The sequence below is a fragment of the Oncorhynchus mykiss genome, chromosome 16 (genome assembly GCF_013265735.2).
Source record: "Oncorhynchus mykiss isolate Arlee chromosome 16, USDA_OmykA_1.1, whole genome shotgun sequence".
In the NCBI taxonomy this organism is placed as follows: Eukaryota; Metazoa; Chordata; class Actinopteri; order Salmoniformes; family Salmonidae; genus Oncorhynchus; species Oncorhynchus mykiss.
Window position 1 is genome coordinate 11884054 of NC_048580.1, and position 22647 is coordinate 11906700.

At 47.9% G+C, this 22647-nt stretch overlaps 2 protein-coding genes across 12 annotated transcripts in view; one reads left to right on the forward strand and one right to left on the reverse strand.

The window, feature by feature from the left end:
* LOC110492827 (neurotrypsin) overlaps window positions 1–2535 on the forward strand; it is a 31897-nt gene extending 29362 nt beyond the window's left edge. The window contains exon 14 of the mRNA XM_036946135.1: window positions 53–2535. Within this exon, the coding sequence (XP_036802030.1) occupies window positions 53–390 (338 nt within the window). The 3' untranslated portion in view covers window positions 391–2535. The remainder of the gene's footprint in view (window positions 1–52) is intronic.
* A 2331-nt stretch (window positions 2536–4866) lies between these two features.
* Window positions 4867–22647, reverse strand: part of LOC110491356 (calcium/calmodulin-dependent protein kinase type II subunit gamma) — a 50484-nt gene continuing 32703 nt past the window's right edge. The window contains exons 11-23 of one of the 11 annotated variants that reach the window (XM_036946140.1): window positions 20712–20795; window positions 15042–15084; window positions 13552–13611; window positions 11240–11280; window positions 10966–11049; window positions 10090–10128; window positions 9936–9981; window positions 9716–9796; window positions 8454–8603; window positions 8175–8250; window positions 7994–8088; window positions 7674–7910; window positions 4867–7255 (exon numbers count right to left, since the gene is read on the reverse strand). In XM_036946140.1, coding sequence (XP_036802035.1) covers window positions 7678–7910; window positions 7994–8088; window positions 8175–8250; window positions 8454–8603; window positions 9716–9796; window positions 9936–9981; window positions 10090–10128; window positions 10966–11049; window positions 11240–11280; window positions 13552–13611; window positions 15042–15084; window positions 20712–20795 — 1032 coding nt within the window. In that variant the 3' untranslated portion in view covers window positions 4867–7255; window positions 7674–7677. Of the gene's footprint in view, window positions 7256–7673; window positions 7911–7993; window positions 8089–8174; window positions 8251–8453; window positions 8604–9715; window positions 9800–9935; window positions 9982–10089; window positions 10129–10965; window positions 11050–11239; window positions 11281–13551; window positions 13612–15041; window positions 15085–20711; window positions 20796–22647 lie in introns of all 11 variants that reach the window. The other 10 variants (XM_036946139.1, XM_036946142.1, XM_036946141.1 and 7 more) reach the window with 10 other exon arrangements.

The window sequence follows — 22647 nt, forward strand, 5'->3', positions numbered from 1 at the left end:
GAGACATTAGTAACTTATTCCTCCCTACTGTACATACCCTCTTCCCCCTCAGACGCTGTGCTCCAGTCCTGGGTACCCCTTCTGACGTCATGGCAGTGTAAGAAGCGTTATGGCGATGGTTTCTCCTCCCACGGCACGCTGTGCGCCGGCAGCCCCCCTGACACACGCCGTCTCCACGGGAACAACGGTTGCCAGGGCAACTGGGGCGGTGGGCTGGTATGCCAGGGGGAGGGAGGGCGATGGGTGTTGACCGGGATTGTCTCCGGGGGTTACGGCTGCAGCGACCCCTCAACCCCGGCGCTCTACACACGGGTCAGCCGGTTCCGGGGCTGGATCGAGGAAGTCACACATACACACAGGAGCGGGACATACACACACACACAATCATGACCAGTTGAAACAAACACACTGACGGTCAATCCATACACACACACGACCAGCACAGCAATATACACACACACACAATCACAATGAACACAAACACAATCAGCATACAGACACTCACAATAAACACACACACACTCTTGTCTGATCCAGGACACGCCATTGGCTCACCGGCTGTGTCATGTGACTGTCAGAGGAAGAGGAGGAAGGATAGATGATGATGGAGGAAGAGGAAAGATACAACATAAGAAGAACGAGAAGAGATCCACCTCTGCCCCCCTGAACATGTAGACTTGTGCGTGTGTGCATGTGTATTACACTAGCTATGGGGTGTGTGCATTCATGTATGTATGTGTGTCATTTGTGTGTGTATCATATGTGTGTCTGGGAGGGGAGGTGCTGTAGTGATAATGTGTAGCTAGACGACATGCTTTAGGTAGTCATTTCTCTGACAGTGGGGTTGAGTTTCTTGTGATGCCCTATTTGAATGTGAAGTCTGTCCAGAATGATCTGTTATTCCTTAGTGGTAAAAAAAAATTATATATAAGCTGTTTTTCAAAAGCTGTTCTCGAATATCTAATATCACGTTTGTATTCCTGAAGATGCTATCTACCTTGGATGGGACTGTCGCTTCTTTCAAATGCCAACTGGAGAAGCTCTTCTCTCTCGTTTCAAATAAACGGGACTTTCTTGGGGGGGGGGCTCAAAACTGGACTCTTTATTTGGCGGCAGTTAGCCTTGAGGTTTAGGCCAGTAACCTGAGGGTTGTTGGTGTCAGTTCCCAGCTACCATCTGCCGTTGTGCCCTACAGTAAGACTCTACTGCTCCAGGGACTCTGCACTGTGTCATACACTGTGCCTCTCAACGGCATTGCGACATCACAGAAAACAAAAGGATATTCTATGCTACTCTATTTTTCTCTCTCCTGTCAAAGCCATGGAAAGCCAGGGGGTGGATCGTATTCATCTTTTTCTACTGATCTCCCCGAATGGCTCTAGTTGTTAACGTTGTGTGTAAATACTTCTGATTGTTTATGTGTTGCATTCATTAATGTCTGATTTCGATGTCCAAACAGTTAGACTTCCTGTAGTTTAATATTCCTCTCGTTTTTCTATGACCTTAGTAGTAGACGGTGTTGTCATATTCAGAGGCATCATTTATCATATGCTTGAGGGAGAAGTTGCCCCTAACCCGAGATCTAGGATCAGATTAGCCAACTCCAGATGATATGGAAACCATGTGTGTGATGTATTAGATACCATTCCACTTATTCCGCTCCAGCCATTTGCACGAGCCCCCCCCCCCAATTAAGGTGCCACCAACATCCTGTGGGGAGGATGCAAAAAGATCTGACCCAGGACCAGTGGTTAGGTGAAACTTCTACCAGCTCATACAGTATGGCCCTGATGATCGTTTTTTTTGTTTCTAACTGGCTCAATCAGGTGTGGAAGCATCTTGTATTCCATAACTGTTTCTCTCAAACAGGAAATGCTCCTATTCCCTTCTGTTTATCCTGGAAACTCCCGTCTATCCAGTAACATGTGGTTTGTCATGTATAATCATTACATTAACCTCCTCCTTGTGACTTCATGTTTGAGTAAAACGGTTCAGTCATACTAAGGCCTCTATTCAATCCGTATCGCGGAAGTTCAGCGTAACAGCGTGATTGACATTTAAAGGCCATGTTCCCACGTTTAGTGGAGACGGCGTTCACGGTAAACGCTGCATATGTCGTCTCAATGGGAAATGACCTTTACATTTCTACCGTAAGTCTTCAGCGATACAGATTGACTAGAGTCCTAAGTCAATGTAAATATTTCCATAGCTGGACACATTCCACCAAACCCACATTGCATACTGTACCCAGTGTGTGTTTGCTCTTAGGAAGCAGTAGTTTACAAACACAGACACCGCATAAACAATGCTTCTGTGGGTTTGATTGAATTCGAAGACAGAGTTCACCATGTCTCTGTTTGAAGCTGTGAAGAGTCTTGACTCAGTAGAAATGTAAAACCGTCTTACAGACATCTGTGTGTTCCTCAGACTGGTCTGTCCTGAAACACAGTGAGCTATTGAAGAGTATTGTGCTGGTCTCTATTGTCTGGTCTTTATAACATCAAAATAAATGTATTTTTTTTTGTCTGTTCTTTACGGAGGAGTATTACTGTAGAACAGCTGCTTGGTGACGACAGTGAGCTTAGTTTCTAATGGCTGTATCGACATCATCACAACCACTGGGGGGGGGGGGGGGGGGGCTGCACAGCTGGATGGAGTCCCACATAACTTACAGTCAAACCCCACAAAACTGAGGTGGATACAGAGACCTGAATGTGCTACTTTAGTTCAATGCATTCATTGTAAATCCGTTTGGATAAGAACCTTGATAAGTTTGCTAAATGACTAAAATGTTGTGTGGTGTTTTGGCCTACATGTTGATTAAAAGGTGCAATATGTAGAAATCTCTCCGCCATTTCCTGGTTGCTAAAATTGAAATAATTTGCCTAATTTTAGTTGACGTGACAAAACAGCCAAGTCGCAGTTGTAAATGAGAACTTGTTCTCAACTAGCCTACCTGGTTAAATAAAAGGTGAATATATATTTTTTTAAAGCACTCAGTGTAGAGAATCACTGTACCATCTAAACCACTGTGACATTTTTGTCAGCTGTTTGAATCTGGTGTACCAAACACCACCAAACACCAAACTGAAAGTAAAAGAGAAAACAAAACTTAAGAACCGGAAGCATAGAAATACATCAAAGATCACTAATCTGACAGAAAGAACAGGTTGTCTACTGAAGCTGATCTACAGCATGAAGCTGATCTACAGCATGAAGCTGATCTACAGCATGAAGCTGATCTACAGCAGGAAGCTGATCTACAGCATGAAGCTGATCTACAGCAGGAAGCTGATCTACAGCATGAAGCTGATCTACAGCATGAAGCTGATCTACAGCATGAAGCTGTAATGCCACCGTGTGGCCTCAAATAAAGCTATTCTCTAGTGACTTCTTCTGTGCTACATCTTAAGGGCACCCAGGGCACCAGACCATGTGATGCAATGACAATATAAATGGACTTAAGATACCGGTGGAGACAAGGGGTAATTCTCAATAGTCTTTCGTTAAATTCCTCATCCTCTCCCTGGCTGTCTCTGTCTCAACCTATCAAAGGGAAGCGAGGAGAGTATTCGAAGACATTACAAGCGGGTTTTCCTCGTTTCCCCTCTGTCTCAAAACGTCAGAGGTAGGCTTAGGGCTCAATTCAATCCGTATTGCGGAATTTCCGAGCTTGAAATGTAAAAGGTAATTTCCAATTGCAGCATTTAACGTGAATGCTGTCTCCACGAACATTGCCTTTAAAATTCAATCGTGCTCTAGTGCTGAAGTCACACAACACAGATTGAATCAAGCCCTAAGTAACAAGTTTGGAGAAGGATGGCGTCCCTCTGACATTTTAAAGAGGCGGGCAGAAGACGGGAGCGAAACAAGGAATTGAGGAAAGACTTGAGAATGAGCTCAGGGTTTTTATTCCCGGTTCATGTCAACATGACGTCTGTAACCTTTGAGAAGACAAACGGGTAGAGAACAAGAGAGAGCGACAGATGGCCAGAGAGATGGACAGCATGCTGGAAATGTGACGGTAGGTCAGTGAATGTGTGTGTGTGTCAGTATTAGTGTGGGTGTGTGTGCGTGAACGTGTGTGGCTGTGGTGGATATTGTGTGTGTAGAAGCTGACCTGCAGCAGTGTCCTCATTAATCACAGAGAAGACCGGGACCAAGAGACTTGTCCTACATCTGACACACACTCACGGGAGTGCGCAGTCCTCCTTAAATAAGGTTACTCACGGGAGTACGCAGTCCGCCTTAAATAAGGTTACACAAGGGAGTACGCAGTCCGCCTTAAATAAGGTTACACACGGGAGTACGCAGTCCTCCTTAAATAAGGTTACACATGGGGAGTACTCAGTCCGCCTTAAATAAGGTTACTCACGGAGTACGCAGTCCGCCTTAAATAAGGTTACACACGGGAGTACGCATTCCGCCTTAAATAAGGTTACACACGGGAGTACGCAGTCCGCCTTAAATAAGGTAACAATACTTCCCTCAATTAGGTGCAGCCTATATAACACTGCCGTGTCACCTTAAATGAGAACATGACTGGAAATCTTAAGAGACTTCTGAGGTAGACACACTATCAATAGATTCAGGTGAACAGTCACAGTAGCAGAGCAGGGCCATGTTAATCAGACCACGCACTACAGTATCATCAGTATGTAGCAATCAGTGGAGGCTGGTGGGAGATACTATAGGAGGACAGGCTCATTTTTGACTCCGTTCCATTAATTCCATTCCAGACATTATGAGCCCATCCTCCTATAGCTCCTCCCACCAGGCCTCCACTGGAAGTAGTGGAGCGCTAGCAGGACATTGGAACACTGGTTAAACTGTTTGTTTCGGACATGAAAAGAGACAGAGACAAAAAGGTGCTGAAATATTTTTATTAAATACTTTCAAGATCCAAGTTGAATAACAAAGCTATGATAAAGGACCTACTAACATTGAGACAAACACGTGATCGTCCTCAATTCATGGTTTTATTTTACCGTACATAATGATCATGCAAAAAAAAAAAAAAAAACTCCAGCGTCCAACGACTACTGGGGAAAGAAAGCGCAGGCCGACAGGTTAACATCACAACGCAGGGAGAGTACTGACAATGAGCTTCATAACAAGCCAAGGCTCCTCAATCCTTTTTGTAATTAAATAGTTTTATTTTTTTAATCTCATGTCACCTATTCAATATTCTGGATGGAGGCAGGTTTTTCATTTTTATTTCAAAAGATGCAAATATGATATTGTTAGCATATACCCTGTCCTCTACCCTAGTTCAGGTAGGTGCACGGTGGAGATGCTTAAACTGAAAACATGCATACATCTCTCTCTGGTTTAAATCCACAGATAATTATGTGATCTCTGAACTCTCTACCGCTCTTCTGTCACCTGAATGGCCAATATAAGGACTGAAATACCACTGAGGGGGTGAAATTAAATGAATACATTTACTGTTCATTTTAATTGATTATGTTGTCTCCACGTTCACCCTCTATTCCCTTTTCCCTGTGTGTGTGTGTGTGTAACAGATTTCGAACCTCAGCAACTGATCTTGATTAAGTCCCTTCCTTCCCTGTGATATTATAACCAGCTAGTCTGATCAGTTAAAAAGTTGGTGTAACTTTAGTGTGTGTGTGAGATATAGATATATATATATATATAATATAGAGTGCAGAACTTTGCAAACAGCAAACAGTAAACAAAAACATTGTCAACAAAACCCAAACCAGGAGACAGACAGACACACAGAGAGAGACATCCAAACAGAGAAACAGACACCGCTCTACAAAATGGGGAGAATGAAGGACACTGTTACTGATGGAGGGACACCGCACGAAGAACGGATGAAAACACACTACCAGGGTGTCACCATGGAGACAGTACAGCGGTGAAGATATGTTACAACGCCTGACACACCAGAATGTGTAGGTGTGAGCAAGTGTGTTCACGATATGCATTTACACAGAACGTGTGAGACTGGAGGCTCAGGACGTGAGGATAGAGTAAGAATTTGGGCGGGAGACGTGCGCGCGTTGACGTGTGAGACTGGAGGCTCAGGATGTGAGGATAGAATAAGAATTTGGGCGGGAGACGTGCGCGTGTTGACGTGTGAGCGCCCTTGTGGATCGTCACACGGTGTCAACCACATGTAGACGTTAGAGGTCATGTCAAAATGGGGTCAGGAACATGGCCATGGGACTACGGCTGGTGTGTGTGACCAGATGATGTTCACCCCTTTGTCGTGCCTCTGAATGAGTCTCAGACTTACATACACACACACACACACACACCATCTAAAACACAGACAGAGGGTGGGAGTGTGAAATGGAGAGGGGTGAGGAAAGGGAGAGAGCGAGAGAAAACATGCAAAATGCAGACGCCTTTTCCCCAAAAGTCCCTCTCTCCCACTGCAGTCAGATAAAAGACAGGCCATACACACTGCAGCTTCACTTTTACAATAAAACCCCTTTTAAAACTCAGTCACTTACAATTCGTCTCAAACAGACCCAGACACAGTCCACAGAAACGCAACGTAAACACAAGGCTAAAAACACAACAGAAACAAAATTACTCTCGAATGCACCCCCCTCCCTACCTTCCCTTCTCTCAAAAAAAAACTAAACCAGCAGAAAACACAGAAAGGTGTAAAAAGCCTACAGTTGTACACTTTGGTGTTTCCTCACATCAAGTTATTACATCTTTTCTGATCGAACCGACTGTCCTTCCGTTCAGAATTCTGATAGGGAATTCTCCATTTACAAAACCCAACATGTCACCTCTTACAAATCACACACATTCTCCTCTCCTCTCATTCGACGTATATATAAATGCTTGGTAGGGTTGGGTGTTGTCTGATACTAGTCATATATTATCCTGTATACTTACAACTCATTGTCATATCTGGCATTACAAGTTCATTAACCCTCCATTCCTCCCCCCGCTCCTCTCATCATCTCAAAATGGCTGCCGTGGACGGGAGACAAAATGGCTGCCGGGTGGGAGGGGTCAGAGGTCAAAGGACAAGCCCTCCTATTGGGCGTCAGATGCATGCATCATTCCCACAGGGGCGGAGTCCACACTCGGCCGGCCCCCAGCGGATCAAAGGATAGACGGGATTGGTTGGTGTTGCAGAGAGGGTGCAGTCTTGCCCGGCCGGGCACCTGGCATGGGCCAATCCACAAAGAGGACACGCCGCCAAAACACACTAGCCGAAAACACGCCCCAAAAAACTCACACTCCGACTGGAGTGTTTGTACACCTGAGGGAGATCGAAACAGAGACAAAGAAAGAGGAGAGAGAAAATGGGAGCAAACCTTTAATCCCTTGAACATTCTGAAAAGTGTGTGTATATATATATATATATATATATATATATATATACACACACACACACACGTGGACGTGTTTCACTATACTTGTGAGTCCCCACAAGAATAAGAAACCAACAAAAATGTTACCAACAGGAGACATTGTTACTCCCCACAAGGACAAATGCTATTTCTAGGGGTTTAGGATTAAGGTTAAAATTAGTGTTAGGGATAGAATTAGGATTAGGGGTTAAAGGTGAGGCTTAGGTTTTGGGGTTAAGGTTCAGTAATGTATACGGATGGGAATCAATTGTGTATCTCCACAAGGTTAGTTATACACACACACAGTTTATTTGTGTGTGTACATACCAGATCACTGCAGGGGTGCGGCCGGAGCACCAGAGCAGTGGAAATGGACGTTGAGCCACTTGCTGTCGCGGCGATGCCACACCCTGGTCTCCTCCGATTGGCTGGAGCGGGGGCGGCCCTGGCCATCGACGAATTGTGTAAGGCGGATGTAGGCGATGCAGGCAGCCTCCTCTCCAATCAGATGAACGTGGGGGTTCAGCAGGGTGGTGTGGACAGGCTTACTGTTCTTACTCAGCACTGTAGCAACACAGAAAACATGTTTGGATCGCTGCTGAACTCCGTTGTATGTCCAGAAGTGTATGAAATAGCGAAAGACTCACAGTTTTCAAAGTAGAACTTGTGGAAGTCCATTCCCTCCACCAGATTCCCCAGAGCTTCAGGCTCAAAGGACGTCAGACCTGGATCACAGATCCTCCTGATGAGGGAGGAGAAGAGAGAGCGACAACATTAGGTTCATGTTAGTAACTAATCAGCCGTGGGAAACAACGTAGCTGTACTCACGTGTAGGCCTCAAAGTCTCCATTGTTTACAGCTTCAATCAGCTGTTCAGTTATCTTGATTATCTCCTGCTTACGAGCTTGAGAGCAGAGAGAGAGAGATGGAAGTTCAGCAATCTAGCTAAATAGGAACTACTTTACATCTTACCCACCACCATAGCTCTACTCTCTCTCTCTACCTCTTCTCTTTTTCTCTGACAGCTCCATACTAGTGCGTGTATATCTCTCTGTGTGTGTGTGTGTGTGTGTGTGTGTGTGTGTGTGTGTGTGTGTGTGTGCTTACTGTGCTGTGCTGTGGTATTGGCTGTTACAGGGACAGTGTGGCTCCCTAGTGGAGCGTTGGGCGGAGCAGACTGAGCGTGCTCCGACTCGGGGTTGGAGCCTTGATCAGAGCCGTTCCACGCCATGCGCTTTACGTCATGCAGAGGAACGGCTGGAACACACAACGCATGGTCACTCGCATACACACACACACACGCAGTTAGACACATGCATACCACTCGTACACACAACATGAAGGAACAGTAATGATGGATGTTGGTTCATGAAAAAGATATTGAAACAGACCGCTGGGGGGGGGGGGGGGGGGGGGGCTCTGAGCAGCTCAGCTGACGGGGAAGGAATCTACTTCCTGTATCATGATTTTACACTACGTGTCCCTGCATTCCACATGAAGGGAAACACACCTCTCTCTATGAAAACTGACGACACACATTAAGGATGGCTTTCCAATCAGCAATTTGAGAAGCAGAACAGAGGCCTGCCATTGGATCACAGCATGTGAGAGCACTGGCCAACAGGAGAGCAGCGTTTTGAGAGAAAAGGGCAGCACCGTGGGGGAGGAAGAGAGAGGAGGAGTAAAAGTAGAAGACGCCTGTCCTTCACCATCCTGTTCCAGAGATGGACACAGTGAAGACGGAGAAAGAGAGGGAGGCTGAATCCTTAACCAGCCCCTCACCCCAACCAACACTGTCAGAGGGCCCTCTGTTGTCACGTGTTGCTGACTAAACTCAGAGGGTGACTTTCAGAGGAGAGAAAAATCTAACCCATCAACTTCGGGACACACACATTTAAATAATACAATTTACACCTTTTTTTATTCATTGTTTTACAATATCTAAACCTCAACAGTTAAACTTTTAATTTGGGAGCTATTTCATAAGTTACATGTGTCAAGTCTGGAAATAAGACAAACAAAAACAGGTGAATATAATTAGGCCGATGTGACTATCAAAGGATCCCATTAGCCCCTACGTCATAGACAATCTGTACTCCCTCAGTACAGGGAGGGAGTACAAGGCACTTCTGCATTCGGTGGAGGCACGTGTGAACGCGCAAATTCAGGGAAGAGGGGCCAGAGGAAGGGACTGGTTTGGGACTCAGCAAGAACAAAGAGGATATGCTGGAGGCTTGGGGGGGAAAAAAGAGGGCTAGACATACAGGTCAAAGTTTGCGTAGTGGAAAAGCAGAACAAACAAAGGTCAGATGTCAGGAAGTGTGGGGGTCATTGGGACGAAAGGCTGTGGTTGCTGTGAAAACACTTACTGGCAGGCGAGTTGTCAGACGAGGTCAGAAGAGAAGGCATCTCGTCTGTAGCACTTCCCTGACTCATCATCACAACGCTGTCTGCTAGATTAGAACACACACGGACAGACACACACGGGTGAGTCACACACACACACAGCTAGCTATATAGCACAGGCAGGTCATCCTATCAGAAACAATATGTTAGACCACAAAGAGAGGAAGAGAGTCATTTTACTACCTTTCATATCCTCATCCTCATTTGTGTTGCTACTCTCTGTAGAACCCTGGAGAGAGAGAGATAGTGAGAGAGATAGTGATGAGAGAGATTAACGACACATAGTGTGAGTCTGACTCGTATGTTGTTAACCTAACTGCACACCCAACACCCTCACCTTGACCCCATCAGCAGCAACCACTGTATTTTGAGATTCCTGGGAGAAGGGGAGCATGGAGTTAAGTCTGGTCACACACACACACACACAAACACACAAACACACCCGAGCCTGGGGGTTAGGGTTGGAGATGATATTAAGATGGAGGAGGAAGGATTTAGAGGTCCATGAAGGGTCCAAACTTAAACACTCCAACACACACAAGACCACTAGGACCACTAGGAAGAGACGGGAGAACAGTATGGAGGGTAGGTTGCTAGGGAGGGATCATGGACTTTAAGTTGCTAGGAGGTTGGGGTGCCAGGAGAGGAGACCGTGATGAAGGGAACGGGGGAAGAGAGGAGGTTAGGGTGCTAGGAGAGGAGACGAGGCTGAGGGGAATGGAGGTGGTTAGGGTGCTAGGAGAGGAGACCGTGATGAAGGGAACGGGTGAAGAGAGGAGGTTAGGGTGCTAGGAGAGGAGACGAGGCTGAGGGGAATGGAGGTGGTAAGGGTGCTAGGATAGGAGACCGTGATGAAGGGAACGGGTGAAGAGAGGAGGTTAGGGTGCTAGGAGAGGAGACGAGGCTGAGGGGAATGGGGGTAGTTAGGGTGCTAGGAGAGGAGACAGTGATGAAGGGAACGGGGGAAGAGAGGAGGTTAGGGTGCTAGGAGAGGAGACGAGGCTGAGGGGAATGGAGGTGGTTAGGGTGCTAGGAGAGGAGACCGTGATGAAGGGAACAGGGGAAGAGAGGAGGTTAGGGTGCTAGGAGAGGAGATGAGGCTGAGGGGAATGGAGGTGGTTAGGGTGCTAGGAGAGGAGACCGTGATGAAGGGAACGGGGGAGGAGAGGAGGTTAGGGTGCTAGGAGAGGAGGTAGTGGTTAAGGATCCGTACCATTTGTGCGGCGGCCATGCTGTTGTCCTTCATGGCATTGATGGCACTCACTATGCTGTTCTTACTGTTGTTGTTGGTCGTAGGCTGAGGCACATAAATAACAAAACCCAGAGAGTCAAATCTTAATTTCCCTCTTTACATATACAGCCTGTAATTCTCCACTAAATCAAGTAATCTCCTCACCACCCCCGTGAACCAGAAGGGGTGTGTGTGTGTGTGTAGAGAGAGAGAGAGAGAGACAGCTAGCTATATGACATCAGATTTAACTCCTTACCTTAGCAGCATCCGCCTTCTTGTTAAGTAAACTTTTGCATGCTGTAAAAAGAGACAGAGATAAAGCAACAGAAGCGCTGAAACATCTCTCCAGTCACTTCACCCTCTCCTACTCAACCTGGTCCCCACAGGATGTCACATCAGTCAGCACCCTCCCCTTCATGGATTGAAAAGCATTGGATTGTTGTGAACATTGACTAAAGGGTATTTTCAACACTATTCATGACACCCAAGGCAGTCTATTCATTCTTCATCCACAAAAGGGGAGTGAACAAGTGTACACTTCAGGGAGAGCTATAGCAGAGCCAAGTGGATGTTAATGTAAACCACTGATTTCCTTTAGGAGGCTCCAGTCAGTCAGACATCCATCCTGCTGCTGTTGACACTGTTTTTAATGTATTACTGAAACACACACTATTCTGGGCTGCATGCATCGTCTTGGTGATGCTTACCTTCCGGTAACAAGTGGGAGAGGAGGAAGAAAAGAGAGAGACAGACATGTTTTAGGCAGCAGGCATCCTTTAGTTGTTGGTGGTTTGTGCACTGCTGTGCGTGTGTTCTTACTGTGCTGTGGTACTGGCTGTTACAGGGACAGTGTGGCTCCCTAGTGGAGCGTTGGGCGGAGCAGACTGAGCGTGCTCCGACTCGGGGTTGGAGCCTCGATCAGAGCCGTTCCACGCCATGCGCTTTACGTCATGCAGAGGAACGGCTGGAATAAATAAACGGACCAACCATGCAGCATCCACTACAGTTCCCAAGGTGCATACCTACCATTCAACACACAGCAGCGCTGGGCCCTGACTGGCTCACCATTCAGCCCTGCCACGTCTTCAACCCAGCTGCCCAGCGGGCGGGCTAGCACGGAACCCGTTCAAACACCCTCAACATGCACCAACTTCTTCCAAATGATCGCGGTCGGACGTTATCGGTCGAGTTCTAGGTCAACTAGATTACAGACTACGTTTCATTGCAGCAACCAATGGCTGCTAGCCACAACATGGCAGTGGGCGTCGGATTAACTGACATGGTAAACACCTGCGAGCAGGCAGGCAGGCCTCTGCAGTGTAGTTGTCCTGGAACGTGGCCACCACTAAGAACGTTCACCTTACAACAGTGGCTATTTTCAGGAAGACACGAAGGGAAGAGTAACTTTCAAATTGTCCAATCCCGTTTCTCCCTGTCCTTCCTCAAGTGTGCCCTCAAACCAGTCCAATCCTTTTACATCTAGGAGGGGAAGTGAGTGAGTGCACACTTCAGGGAGAAGGGTAAATGGAGTGTATAGGGCATACAAGTTCACATGCAGCAAGGTAACACAGCCACATTGTTCACACTTGACATATTGTATGTACTGCAGCTCGTCACAATTTCCTGTGCTACAGTGTGACGATGTGATTGGGGAAGAGAGCGCATCATAAGCAGAGAGCAAAGTCTGCGTCAGCCATACACAGCAGAGGGGAGGGGGCAAGCAGTGACGTGGTGGCGGGGAGGCTTACTGGCAGGCGATTGGTCCACTCTCAGAGGAGAGCCCTGTGATTGAAGGGCTCTACCGTTCGCTTCTGTCAATCACCCTCATGCGGAACCCTAGAGCACCAATCGCACGCTCAGGGGAGACACTAACTCCTGCCCCTTGTTATCGCTTCAACACTCTACTATAACCCTACCTTCCAGAAACACCTATAGATATGAAAGGATTTGATAGGTGTAAATATTATGGTAGTAGCTCCACTATGATTGGCTGGATATCATTTTTTTCCATATTGCTTACACCTATCCATCCAACCCTTTCAGAAACCGTATACCGTTTCCTAGTCCACATGGGATCGCCGACCTTCGTTCCCCCCCCAGGTCAGACGATGGCAGCGTGCCTCTCCCGCTCCTGTCCATCCTCCAGTCAGTCAGTCGCCACAGATACACCCCCCCCCCACCAATCCCTCCCCCCTCAACCCCCTCATGGCCGTGACCACAGGACGAAGGTGGGGAGGGGGGTTGATATACTGATGAATTTGATGCTTTCTGATGATATGAGGCTGAGTGGTATTGTTGACAGACTATGTGTAGTTTTACATGCATTTAGCCTGTGTGCATAGTATTAGCATCATCCTTAAAAACATCCATATCGTACTCTCGTTCGTGTGTGTGTGTGTGTGTCTAGCATGAGCTGCATGCAGTAGAAAAAGGGGCTAGATAACCTGCTGACCCCTTCAGAAGTTAAAGAAACCATGGTGCTTCCTTTTAGTATGATGTGGGAGGGGCTTAAACAGGAATCCGGAAGTGTGTGTAGAGGAAGTAAGAGGGCGTGTCTCTGTGACGTACCTTCCTGCGCCAGCGAGGCGGTGGAGGACACAGCAGCAGGGTTGGTATGCTGCCGGCCCACTATTGGACAGAAATACTCAAATTGGGAGGAGCTATGCAAATCTGGGCTGGCCTAACCCAATACAGTGACCAATCACAAATGACACCCTATTCTCCATATAGTAGCCAAAAGTAGTGCACTATACGAGGAGTAGGATGCCATCTAGGACGTAATACCCCCCCCTTCCTTTAGGGCCAGGTCTTAACCTCTAATCATCTTAGCTAGTAAAAGAGAGAAAGTAGAGCCTTAAATATGGCCCGTCCTCTGTCAAACCACACCTCCTAGTACTGACACACACTCCAGAGCCGACAAGGAGAGGGAGAAAAGTGTTAGAGACATAGATGTAAACACATAGTACTGCTGGAAATATTACATTCTAGAATGGCACCTCCTCCTAGCACCTCCTTGTACTGACACCTAATGGCACCTCCTCCTAGCACTGTTACCTCCTCCTAGCACCTCCTTGTACTGATACGTCCTAGTACTGACACCTTACGGCACCTCCTCCTAGCACCTCCTTGTACTGACACCTAATGGCACCTCCTCCTAGCACTGGCACCTTATTGCACCTCCTCCTAGCACTGACACCTTATGGCACCTCCTCCTAGGACTGACACCTTATGGCACCTCCTCCTAGGACTGACACCTTATGGCACCTCCTCCTAGGACTGACACCTTATGGCACCTCCTCCTAGGACTGACACCTTATGGCACCTCCTCCTAGGACTGACACCTTATGGCACCTCCTCCTAGGACTGACACCTTACGGCACCTCCTCCTAGGACTGACACCTTATGGCACCTCCTCCTAGTACTGACACCTTACGGCACCTCCTCCTAGCACCACCTAGTACTGACACCTTATGGCACCTCCTCCTAGCACCACCTAGTACTGACACCTTATGGCACCACCTCCTAGCACCTAGTACTGACACCTTATGGCACCTCCTAGCACCTAGTACTGACACCTTATGGCACCTCCCCCTAGCACCTAGTACTGACACCTTATGGCACCTCCCCCTAGCACCACCTAGTACTGACACCTTATGGCACCTCCTCCTAGCACCACCTAGTACTGACACCTTATGGCACCACCTCCTAGCACCACCTAGTACTGACACCTTATGGCACCTCCTCCTAGCACCTAGTACTGACACCTTATGGCACCTCCTAGCACCTAGTACTGACACCTTATGGCACCTCCTCCTAGCACCTAGTACTGACACCCTCCTTTCACCTCCTCTTCTCCTTCAGAACTTGTGTTCTGAAAACACACACACACACACACACACACACACACACACACACACACACGTCTCCTAGCACTCACAAACTCCTCCTCTCGGCCTAAAAACCTACATTAGGTAGACTCCAGGGAGGAGGGAGAGTAAAGCCCTCTGTCCTCCTCCCTCAGTCAGTAACTGGAGCGAGGGAGGAGGAGACACACCCACCTGAGAAGTTTCTGGACACCAGCATGGTGGTGAGGATCGCTCCCTAGGAGAGAGAGAGAAGGGATAATTAATGAAGAGATATGATCACATGAGGGGTGTGGTAGGGTAGGGGAAAGAGGATCCCTTTGTACATGTTATTCCAGACCCGTTGGTTTTATGTAGAAGGACTGAGAAGCTCAGTTCTGGTGACTTTTTAAAAGGACATTCTACTCCAAAATATATTAAAATAAAATGATGCCGACACCATTTCTGGATTTCCACATCCAATGTGTCCAATAACATATTGGTAAAAATGTGGTCTAGAGGAGAGGAATATAGGGAGGAGGTGGTGGTCTAGGGGGAGGTATACAGGGAGGAGGTGGTGGTCTAGAGGAGAGGAATATAGGGAGGAGGAGGTGGTGGTCTAGAGGAGAGGAATATAGGGAGGAGGAGGTGGTGGTCTAGGGGGGAGATATATAGGGAGGAGGTGGTGGTCTAGAGGAGAGGAATATAGGGCGGAGGTGGTGGTGGTCTAGGGGGGAGAGATATAGGGAGGAGGAGGTGGTGGTCTAGGGGGGAGATATATAGGGAGGAGGTGGTGGTCTAGAGGGGAGGAATATAGGGAGGAGGAGGTGGTGGTCTAGAGGAGAGGAATATAGGGAGGAGGTGGTGGTCTAGAGGGGAGGAATATAGGGAGGTGGTGGTCTAGAGGGGAGATATATAGGGAGGTGGTGGTGGTCTAGGGGGGAGGTATACAGGGAGGAGGAGGTGGTGGTCTAGGGGGGAGGTATATAGGGAGGAGCAGGTGGTGGTCTAGGGGGGAGGTATACAGGGAGGAGGAGGTGGTGGTCTAGAGGAGAGGAATATAGGGAGGAGGTGGTGGTGGTCTAGGGGGGAGAGGAATATAGGGAGGAGGTGGTGGTGGTCTAGGGGGGAGAGATATAGGGAGGAGGTGGTGGTGGTCTAGGGGGGAGATACAGTGCCTTGCGAAAGTATTCGGCCCCCTTGAACTTTGCGACCTTTTGCCACATTTCAGGCTTCAAACATAAAGATATAAAACTGTATTTTTTTGTGAAGAATCAACAACAAGTGGGACACAATCATGAAGTGGAACGACATTTATTGGATATTTCAAGCTTTTTTAACAAATCAAAAAATGAAAAATTGGGCGTGCAAAATTATTCTGCCCCCTTAAGTTAATACTTTGTAGCGCCACCTTTTGCTGCGATTACAGCTGTAAGTCGCTTGGGGTATGTCTCTATCAGTTTTGCACATCGAGAGACTGAAATGTTTTCCCATTCCTCCTTGCAAAACAGCTCGAGCTCAGTGAGGTTGGATGGAGAGCATTTGTGAACAGCAGCTTTCAGTTTTTTCCACAGATTCTCGATTGGATTCAGGTCTGGACTTTGACTTGGCCATTCTAACACCTGGATATGTTTATTTTTGAACCATTCCATTGTAGATGTTGCTTTATGTTTTGGATCATTGTCTTGTTGGAAGACAAATCTCCGTCCCAGTCTCAGGTCTTTTGCAGACTCCATCAGGTTTTCTTCCAGAATGGTCCTGTATTTGGCTCCATCCATCTTCCCATCAATTTTAACCATCTTCCCTGTCCCTGCTGAAGAAAAGCAGGCTCAAACCATGATGCTGCCACCACCATGTTTGACAGTGGGTATGGTGTGTTCAGGGTGATGAGCTGTGTTGCTTTTACGCCAAACATAACGTTTTGCATTGTTGCCAAAAAGTTCAATTTTGGTTTCATCTGACCAGAGCACCTTCTTCCACATGTTTGGTGTGACTCCCAGGTGGCTTGTGGCAAACTTTAAATGACACTTTTTATGGATATCTTTAAGAAATGGCTTTCTTCTTGCCACTCTTCCATAAAGGCCAGATTTGTGCAATATACAACTGATTGTTGTCCTATGGACAGACTCTCCCACCTCAGCTGTAGATCTCTGCAGTTCATCCAGAGTGATCATGGGCCTCTTGGCTGCATCTCTGATCAGTCTTCTCCTTGTATGAGCTGAAAGTTTAGAGGGACGGCCAGGTCTTGGTAGATTTGCAGTGTTCTGATACTCCTTCCATTTCAATATTATCGCTTGCACAGTGCTCCTTGGGATGTTTAAAGCTTGGGAAATCTTTTTGTATCCAAATCCGGCTTTAAACTTCTTCACAACAGTATCTCGGACCTGCCTGGTGTGTTCCTTGTTCTTCATGATGCTCTCTGCGCTTTTAACGGACCTCTGAGACTATCACAGTGCAGGTGCATTTATACAGAGACTTGATTACACACAGGTGGATTGTATTTATCGTCATTAGTCATTTAGGTCAACATTGGATCATTCAGAGATCCTCACTGAACTTCTGGAGAGAGTTTGCTGCACTGAAAGTAAAGGGGCTGAATAATTTTGCACGCCCAATTTTTCAGTTTTTGATTTGTTAAAAAAGTTTGAAATATCCAATAAATGTTGTTCCACTTCATGATTGTGTCCCACTTGTTGTTGATTCTTCACAAAAAAATACAGTTTTATATCTTTATGTTTGAAGCCTGAAATGTGGCAAAAGGTCGCAAAGTTCAAGGGGGCCGAATACTTTCGCAAGGCACTGTATATAGGGAGGAGGTGGTGGTCTAGAGGGGAGGAATATAGGGAGGTGGTGGTCTAGAGGGGAGGAATATAGGGAGGAGGAGGTGGTGGTCTAGAGGAGAGGAATATAGGGAGGAGGTGGTGGTCTAGAGGGGAGGAATATAGGGAGGTGGTGGTCTAGAGGGGAGGAATATAGGGAGGAGGAGGTGGTGGTCTAGAGGAGAGGAATATAGGGACGAGGTGGTGGTCTAGAGGGGAGGAATATAGGGAGGTGGTGGTCTAGAGGGGAGGAATATAGGGAGGAGGAGGTGGTGGTCTAGAGGAGAGGAATATAGGGAGGAGGTGGTGGTCTAGAGGGGAGGAATATAGGGAGGTGGTGGTCTAGAGGGGAGATATACAGGGAGGTGGTGGTCTAGGGGGGAGGTATACAGGGAGGAGGAGGTGGTGGTCTAGGGGGGAGGTATATAGGGAGGAGCAGGTGGTGGTCTAGGGGGGAGGTACACAGGGAGGAGGAGGTGGTGGTCTAGAGGAGAGGAATATAAGGAGGAGGTGGTGGTGGTCTAGGGGGGAGAGGAATATAGGGAGGAGGTGGTGGTGGTCTAGGGGGGAGAGGAATATAGGGAGGAGGTGGTGGTGGTCTAGCGGGGAGATATATAGGGAGGAGGTGGTGGTCTAGAGGGGAGGAATATAGGGAGGAGGTGGTGGTGGTCTAGAGGGGAGGTATACAGGGAGGAGGTGGTGGTGGTCTAGAGGGGAGGTATACAGGGAGGAGGAGATGGTGGTCTAGAGGGGAGGTATACAGGGAGGAGGTGGTGGTGGTCTAGAGGGGAGGTATACAGGGAGGAGGAGATGGTGGTCTAGAGGGGAGGTATACAGGGAGGAGGTGGTGGTGGTCTAGAGGGGAGGTATACAGGGAGGTGGTGGTGGTGGTCTAGAGGGGAGGTATACAGGGAGGAGGTGGTGGTGGTCTAGAGGGGAGGAATATAGGGAGGAGGTGGTGGTCTAGGGGGGAGGTATATAGGGAGGAGGTGGTGGTCTAAAGGGGAGGTATATAGGGAGGATGTGGTGGTGGTCTAGAGGAGAGGTATATAGGGAGGAGGTGGTGGTGGTCTAGGGGGGAGGTATATAGGGAGGTGGTGGTGGTCTAGGGGGGAGGTATATAGGGAGGTGGTGGTGGTCTATAGGTGAGGTATATAGGGAAGTGGTGGTGGTGGTCTAAGGCGGAGGTATATAGGGAGGAGGTGGTGGTGGTCTAAGGGGGAGGTATATAGGGAGGAGGTGGTGGTGGTCTAGAAGGGAGGTATACAGGGAGGAGGTGGTGGTGGTCTAGAGGGGAGGTATACAGGGAGGAGGTGGTGGTGGTCTAGAGGGGAGGTATACAGGGAGGAGGAGATGGTGGTCTAGAGGGGAGGTATACAGGGAGGAGGTGGTGGTGGTCTAGAGGGGAGGTATACAGGGAGGAGGTGGTGGTGATCTAGAGGGGAGGTATACAGGGAGGAGGAGGTGGTGGTCTAGAGGGGAGGTATACAGGGAGGAGGAGGTGGTGGTCTAGAGGGGAGGTATATAGGGAGGAGGAGGTGGTGGTCTAGAGGGGAGGTATATAGGGAGGAGGTGGTGGTCTAGAAAGGAGGTATATAGGGAGGAGGAGGTGGTCTAGGAGGGAGGTATATAGGCAGGAGGAGGTGGTCTACGAGGAAGGTATATAGGGAGGAGGAGGTGGTCTAGGAGGAAGGTATATATAGGGAGGAGGTAGTGGTCTAGGAGGGAGGTATATAGGGAGGAGGTGGTGGTCTAGGAGGGAGATATATAGGGAGGTGGTGGTCTAGAAGGGAGGTATATAGGGAGGAGGTGGTGGTGGTCCAGAGGGTAGGTATACAGGGAGGAGGAGATGGTGGTCTAGAGGGGAGGTATACAGGGAGGAGGTGGTGGTCTAGGAGGGAGGTATATAGGGAGGAGGTGGTCTAGAAGGGACGTATATAGGGAGGAGGTGGTGGTCTAGAAGGGAGGTATATAGGGAGGAGGTGGTCTAGGAGGGAGGAGGAGGTCTAGGAGGGAGTTATATAGGGAGGAGGAGGTGGTCTAGGGGGGAGGTATATAGGGAGGTGGTGGTGGTCTATAGGGGAGGTATATAGGGAGGAGGTGGTGGTGGTCTAAGGGGGAGGTATATAGGGAGGAGGTGGTGGTGGTCTAAGGGGGAGGTATATAGGGAGGAGGTGGTGGTGGTCTAGAGGGGAGGTATACAGGGAGGAGGAGATGGTGGTCTAGAGGGGAGGTATACAGGGAGGAGGTGGTGGTGGTCTAGAGGGGAGGTATACAGGGAGGAGGAGGTGGTGGTCTAGAGGGGAGGTATATAGGGAGGAGGAGGTGGTGGTCTAGAGGGGAGGTATATAGGGAGGAGGTGGTGGTCTAGAAAGGAGGTATATAGGGAGGAGGAGGTGGTCTAGGAGGGAGGTATATAGGGAGGAGGAGGTGGTCTAGGAGGGAGGTATATAGGGAGGAGGTGGTCTAGAAGGGAGGTATATAGGGAGGAGGTGGTGGTCTAGAAGGGAGGTATATAGGGAGGAGGTGGTCTAGAAGGGAGGAGGTGGTGGTCTAGGAGGGAGGAGGAGGAGGTCTAGAGGGAGTTGTATAGGGAGGAGGAGGTGGTCTAGGAGGGAGGTATGTGGGAGGAAGAGGTGGTCTAGGAGGGAGGTATGTGGGAGGAGGAGGTCTAGGAGGGAGTTATATAGGGAGGAGGAGGTGGTCTAGGAGGGAGTTATATAGGGAGGAGGAGGTGGTCTAGGAGGGAGGTATATAGGGAGGAGGAGGTGGTCTAGGAGGGAGGTATGTGGGAGGAAGAGGTGGTCTAGGAGGGAGGTATGTGGGAGGAAGAGGTGGTCTAGGAGGGAGGTATGTGGGAGGAGGAGGAGGTCTAGGAGGGAGTTATATAGGGAGGAGGAGGTGGTCTAGGAGGGAGTTATATAGGGAGGAGGAGGTGGTCTAGGAGGGAGGTATATCGGGAGGAGGAGGTGGTCTAGGAGGGAGGTATATCGGGAGGAGGAGGTGGTCTAGGAGGGAGGTATATAGGGAGGAGGAGGTGGTCTAGGAGGTAGCAGCAATAGTGTACCTTGAGTTTCCTCCGAGCGTTGAACTTGCGCAGACATTCCACTGTCTCCTGTCTGTGGATCATAGACGCCACGGTGGAACGTTGCTATAGGAGGGGACAGAGACGAATATCAAACACTATACAAAACTCTATGTATGTATGTATGTATGTATGTATGTATGTATGTATGTATGTATGTATGTATGTATGTATGTATGTATGTATGTATGTATGTATGTCCGAATACCTGTACTTCATTTTTAAATAGTAGGCGTTTTTTTAGTTTGCAAAAATAGGTTTTATATATATATATATATATTAGGTGAAATGTCTCAAATTCAGTCTGCACTAAATGCCAGAATGTCATACTTATTTCAGCTTTACGTCTATACATTAAGAAAATATAAACGCAACAACTTCAAAGATTTTACTGAGTTACAGTTCATATAAAGAAATCTGTCAATTGAAATAAATTCATTAGGCCCTAATATATATGGATTTCACATGACTGGGCAGGAGTGCAGATATGGGTGGGCCTGGGTCCACTCACAGCCAGGCAGAGCCAATCAGAATTTGTTTTTTATTACATACAGAAATACTCCTCACTAGATTATACATTCTCAGTATGGGAGAGTCTAGTATTAGATTACACATTCTCAGTACGGGAGAGTCTAGTATTAGATTATATATTCTCAGTATGGGGGAGTCTAGTATTAGATTATACATTCTCAGTACGGGGGAGTCTAGTATTAGATTATACATTCTCAGTATGGGGGAGTCTAGTATTAGATTACACATTCTCAGTATGGGGGAGTCTAGTATTAGATTACACATTCTCAGTATGGGGGAGTCTAGTATTAGATGATATATTCTCAGTACGGGGGAGTCTAGTATTAGATTACACATTCTCAGTATGGGGGAGTCTAGTATTAGATTATACATTCTCAGTACGGGGGAGTCTAGTATTAGATTACACATTCTCAGTATGGGGGAGTCTAGTATTAGATTATACATTCTCAGTACGGGGGAGTCTAGTATTAGATTATACATTCTCAGTATGGGGGGAGTCTAGTATTAGATTATACATTCTCAGTACGGGGGAGTCTAGTATTAGATTATACATTCTCAGTATGGGAGAGTCTAGTATTAGATTACACATTCTCAGTATGGGGGAGTCTAGTATTAGATTATACATTCTCAGTATGGGAGAGTCTAGTAATAGATTATACATTATCAGTATGGGGGAGTCTAGTATTAGATTATACATTCTCAGTCTGGGAGAGTCTAGTATTAGATTATACATTATCAGTATGGGGGAGTCTAGTATTAGATTATACATTCTCAGTACGGGGGAGTCTAGAATGTTGTACACCAGGGCCTCCTGGGTGGCGCAGTAGTCCAAGGCACTGCATCGCAGCGCTAGCTGTGCCACCAGAGACTCTGGGTTCAGCCCAGGCTCTGTTGCAGCCGGGCCGCGACCAGGAGGTCCGTGGGGCAACGCACAATTGGCCTAGCGTCGTCCGGGTTAGGCCGGCAGGGATATCCTTGTCTCATCGCGCACTAGCAACTCCTGTGGCTGGCCGGGCGCAGTGCACGCTGACCAGGTCGCTAAGGTGCACGGTGTTTCCTCCGACACATTGGTGCGGCTGGCTTCCGGGTTGGATGCGTGCTGTGTTAAGAAGCAGTGCGGCTTGGTTGGGTTGTGTTTCGGAGGACGCATGGCTTTCGACCTTCGTCTCTCCCGAGCCCGTACGGGAGTTGGAGCGACGAGACAAGATAGTAGTTACTAACAATTGGATACCACGAAATTGGGGAGAAAAAGGGGTAAAAAATGTAAAATATATATATATAAAAAAATAGTCGTTTTAGTAAGTAGTAGGCAAGACAGGTTTTGGACGCGGTCACCACGTGTGTGTGTGTGTGTGTGTGTGTGTGTGTGTGTGTGTGTGTGTGTGTG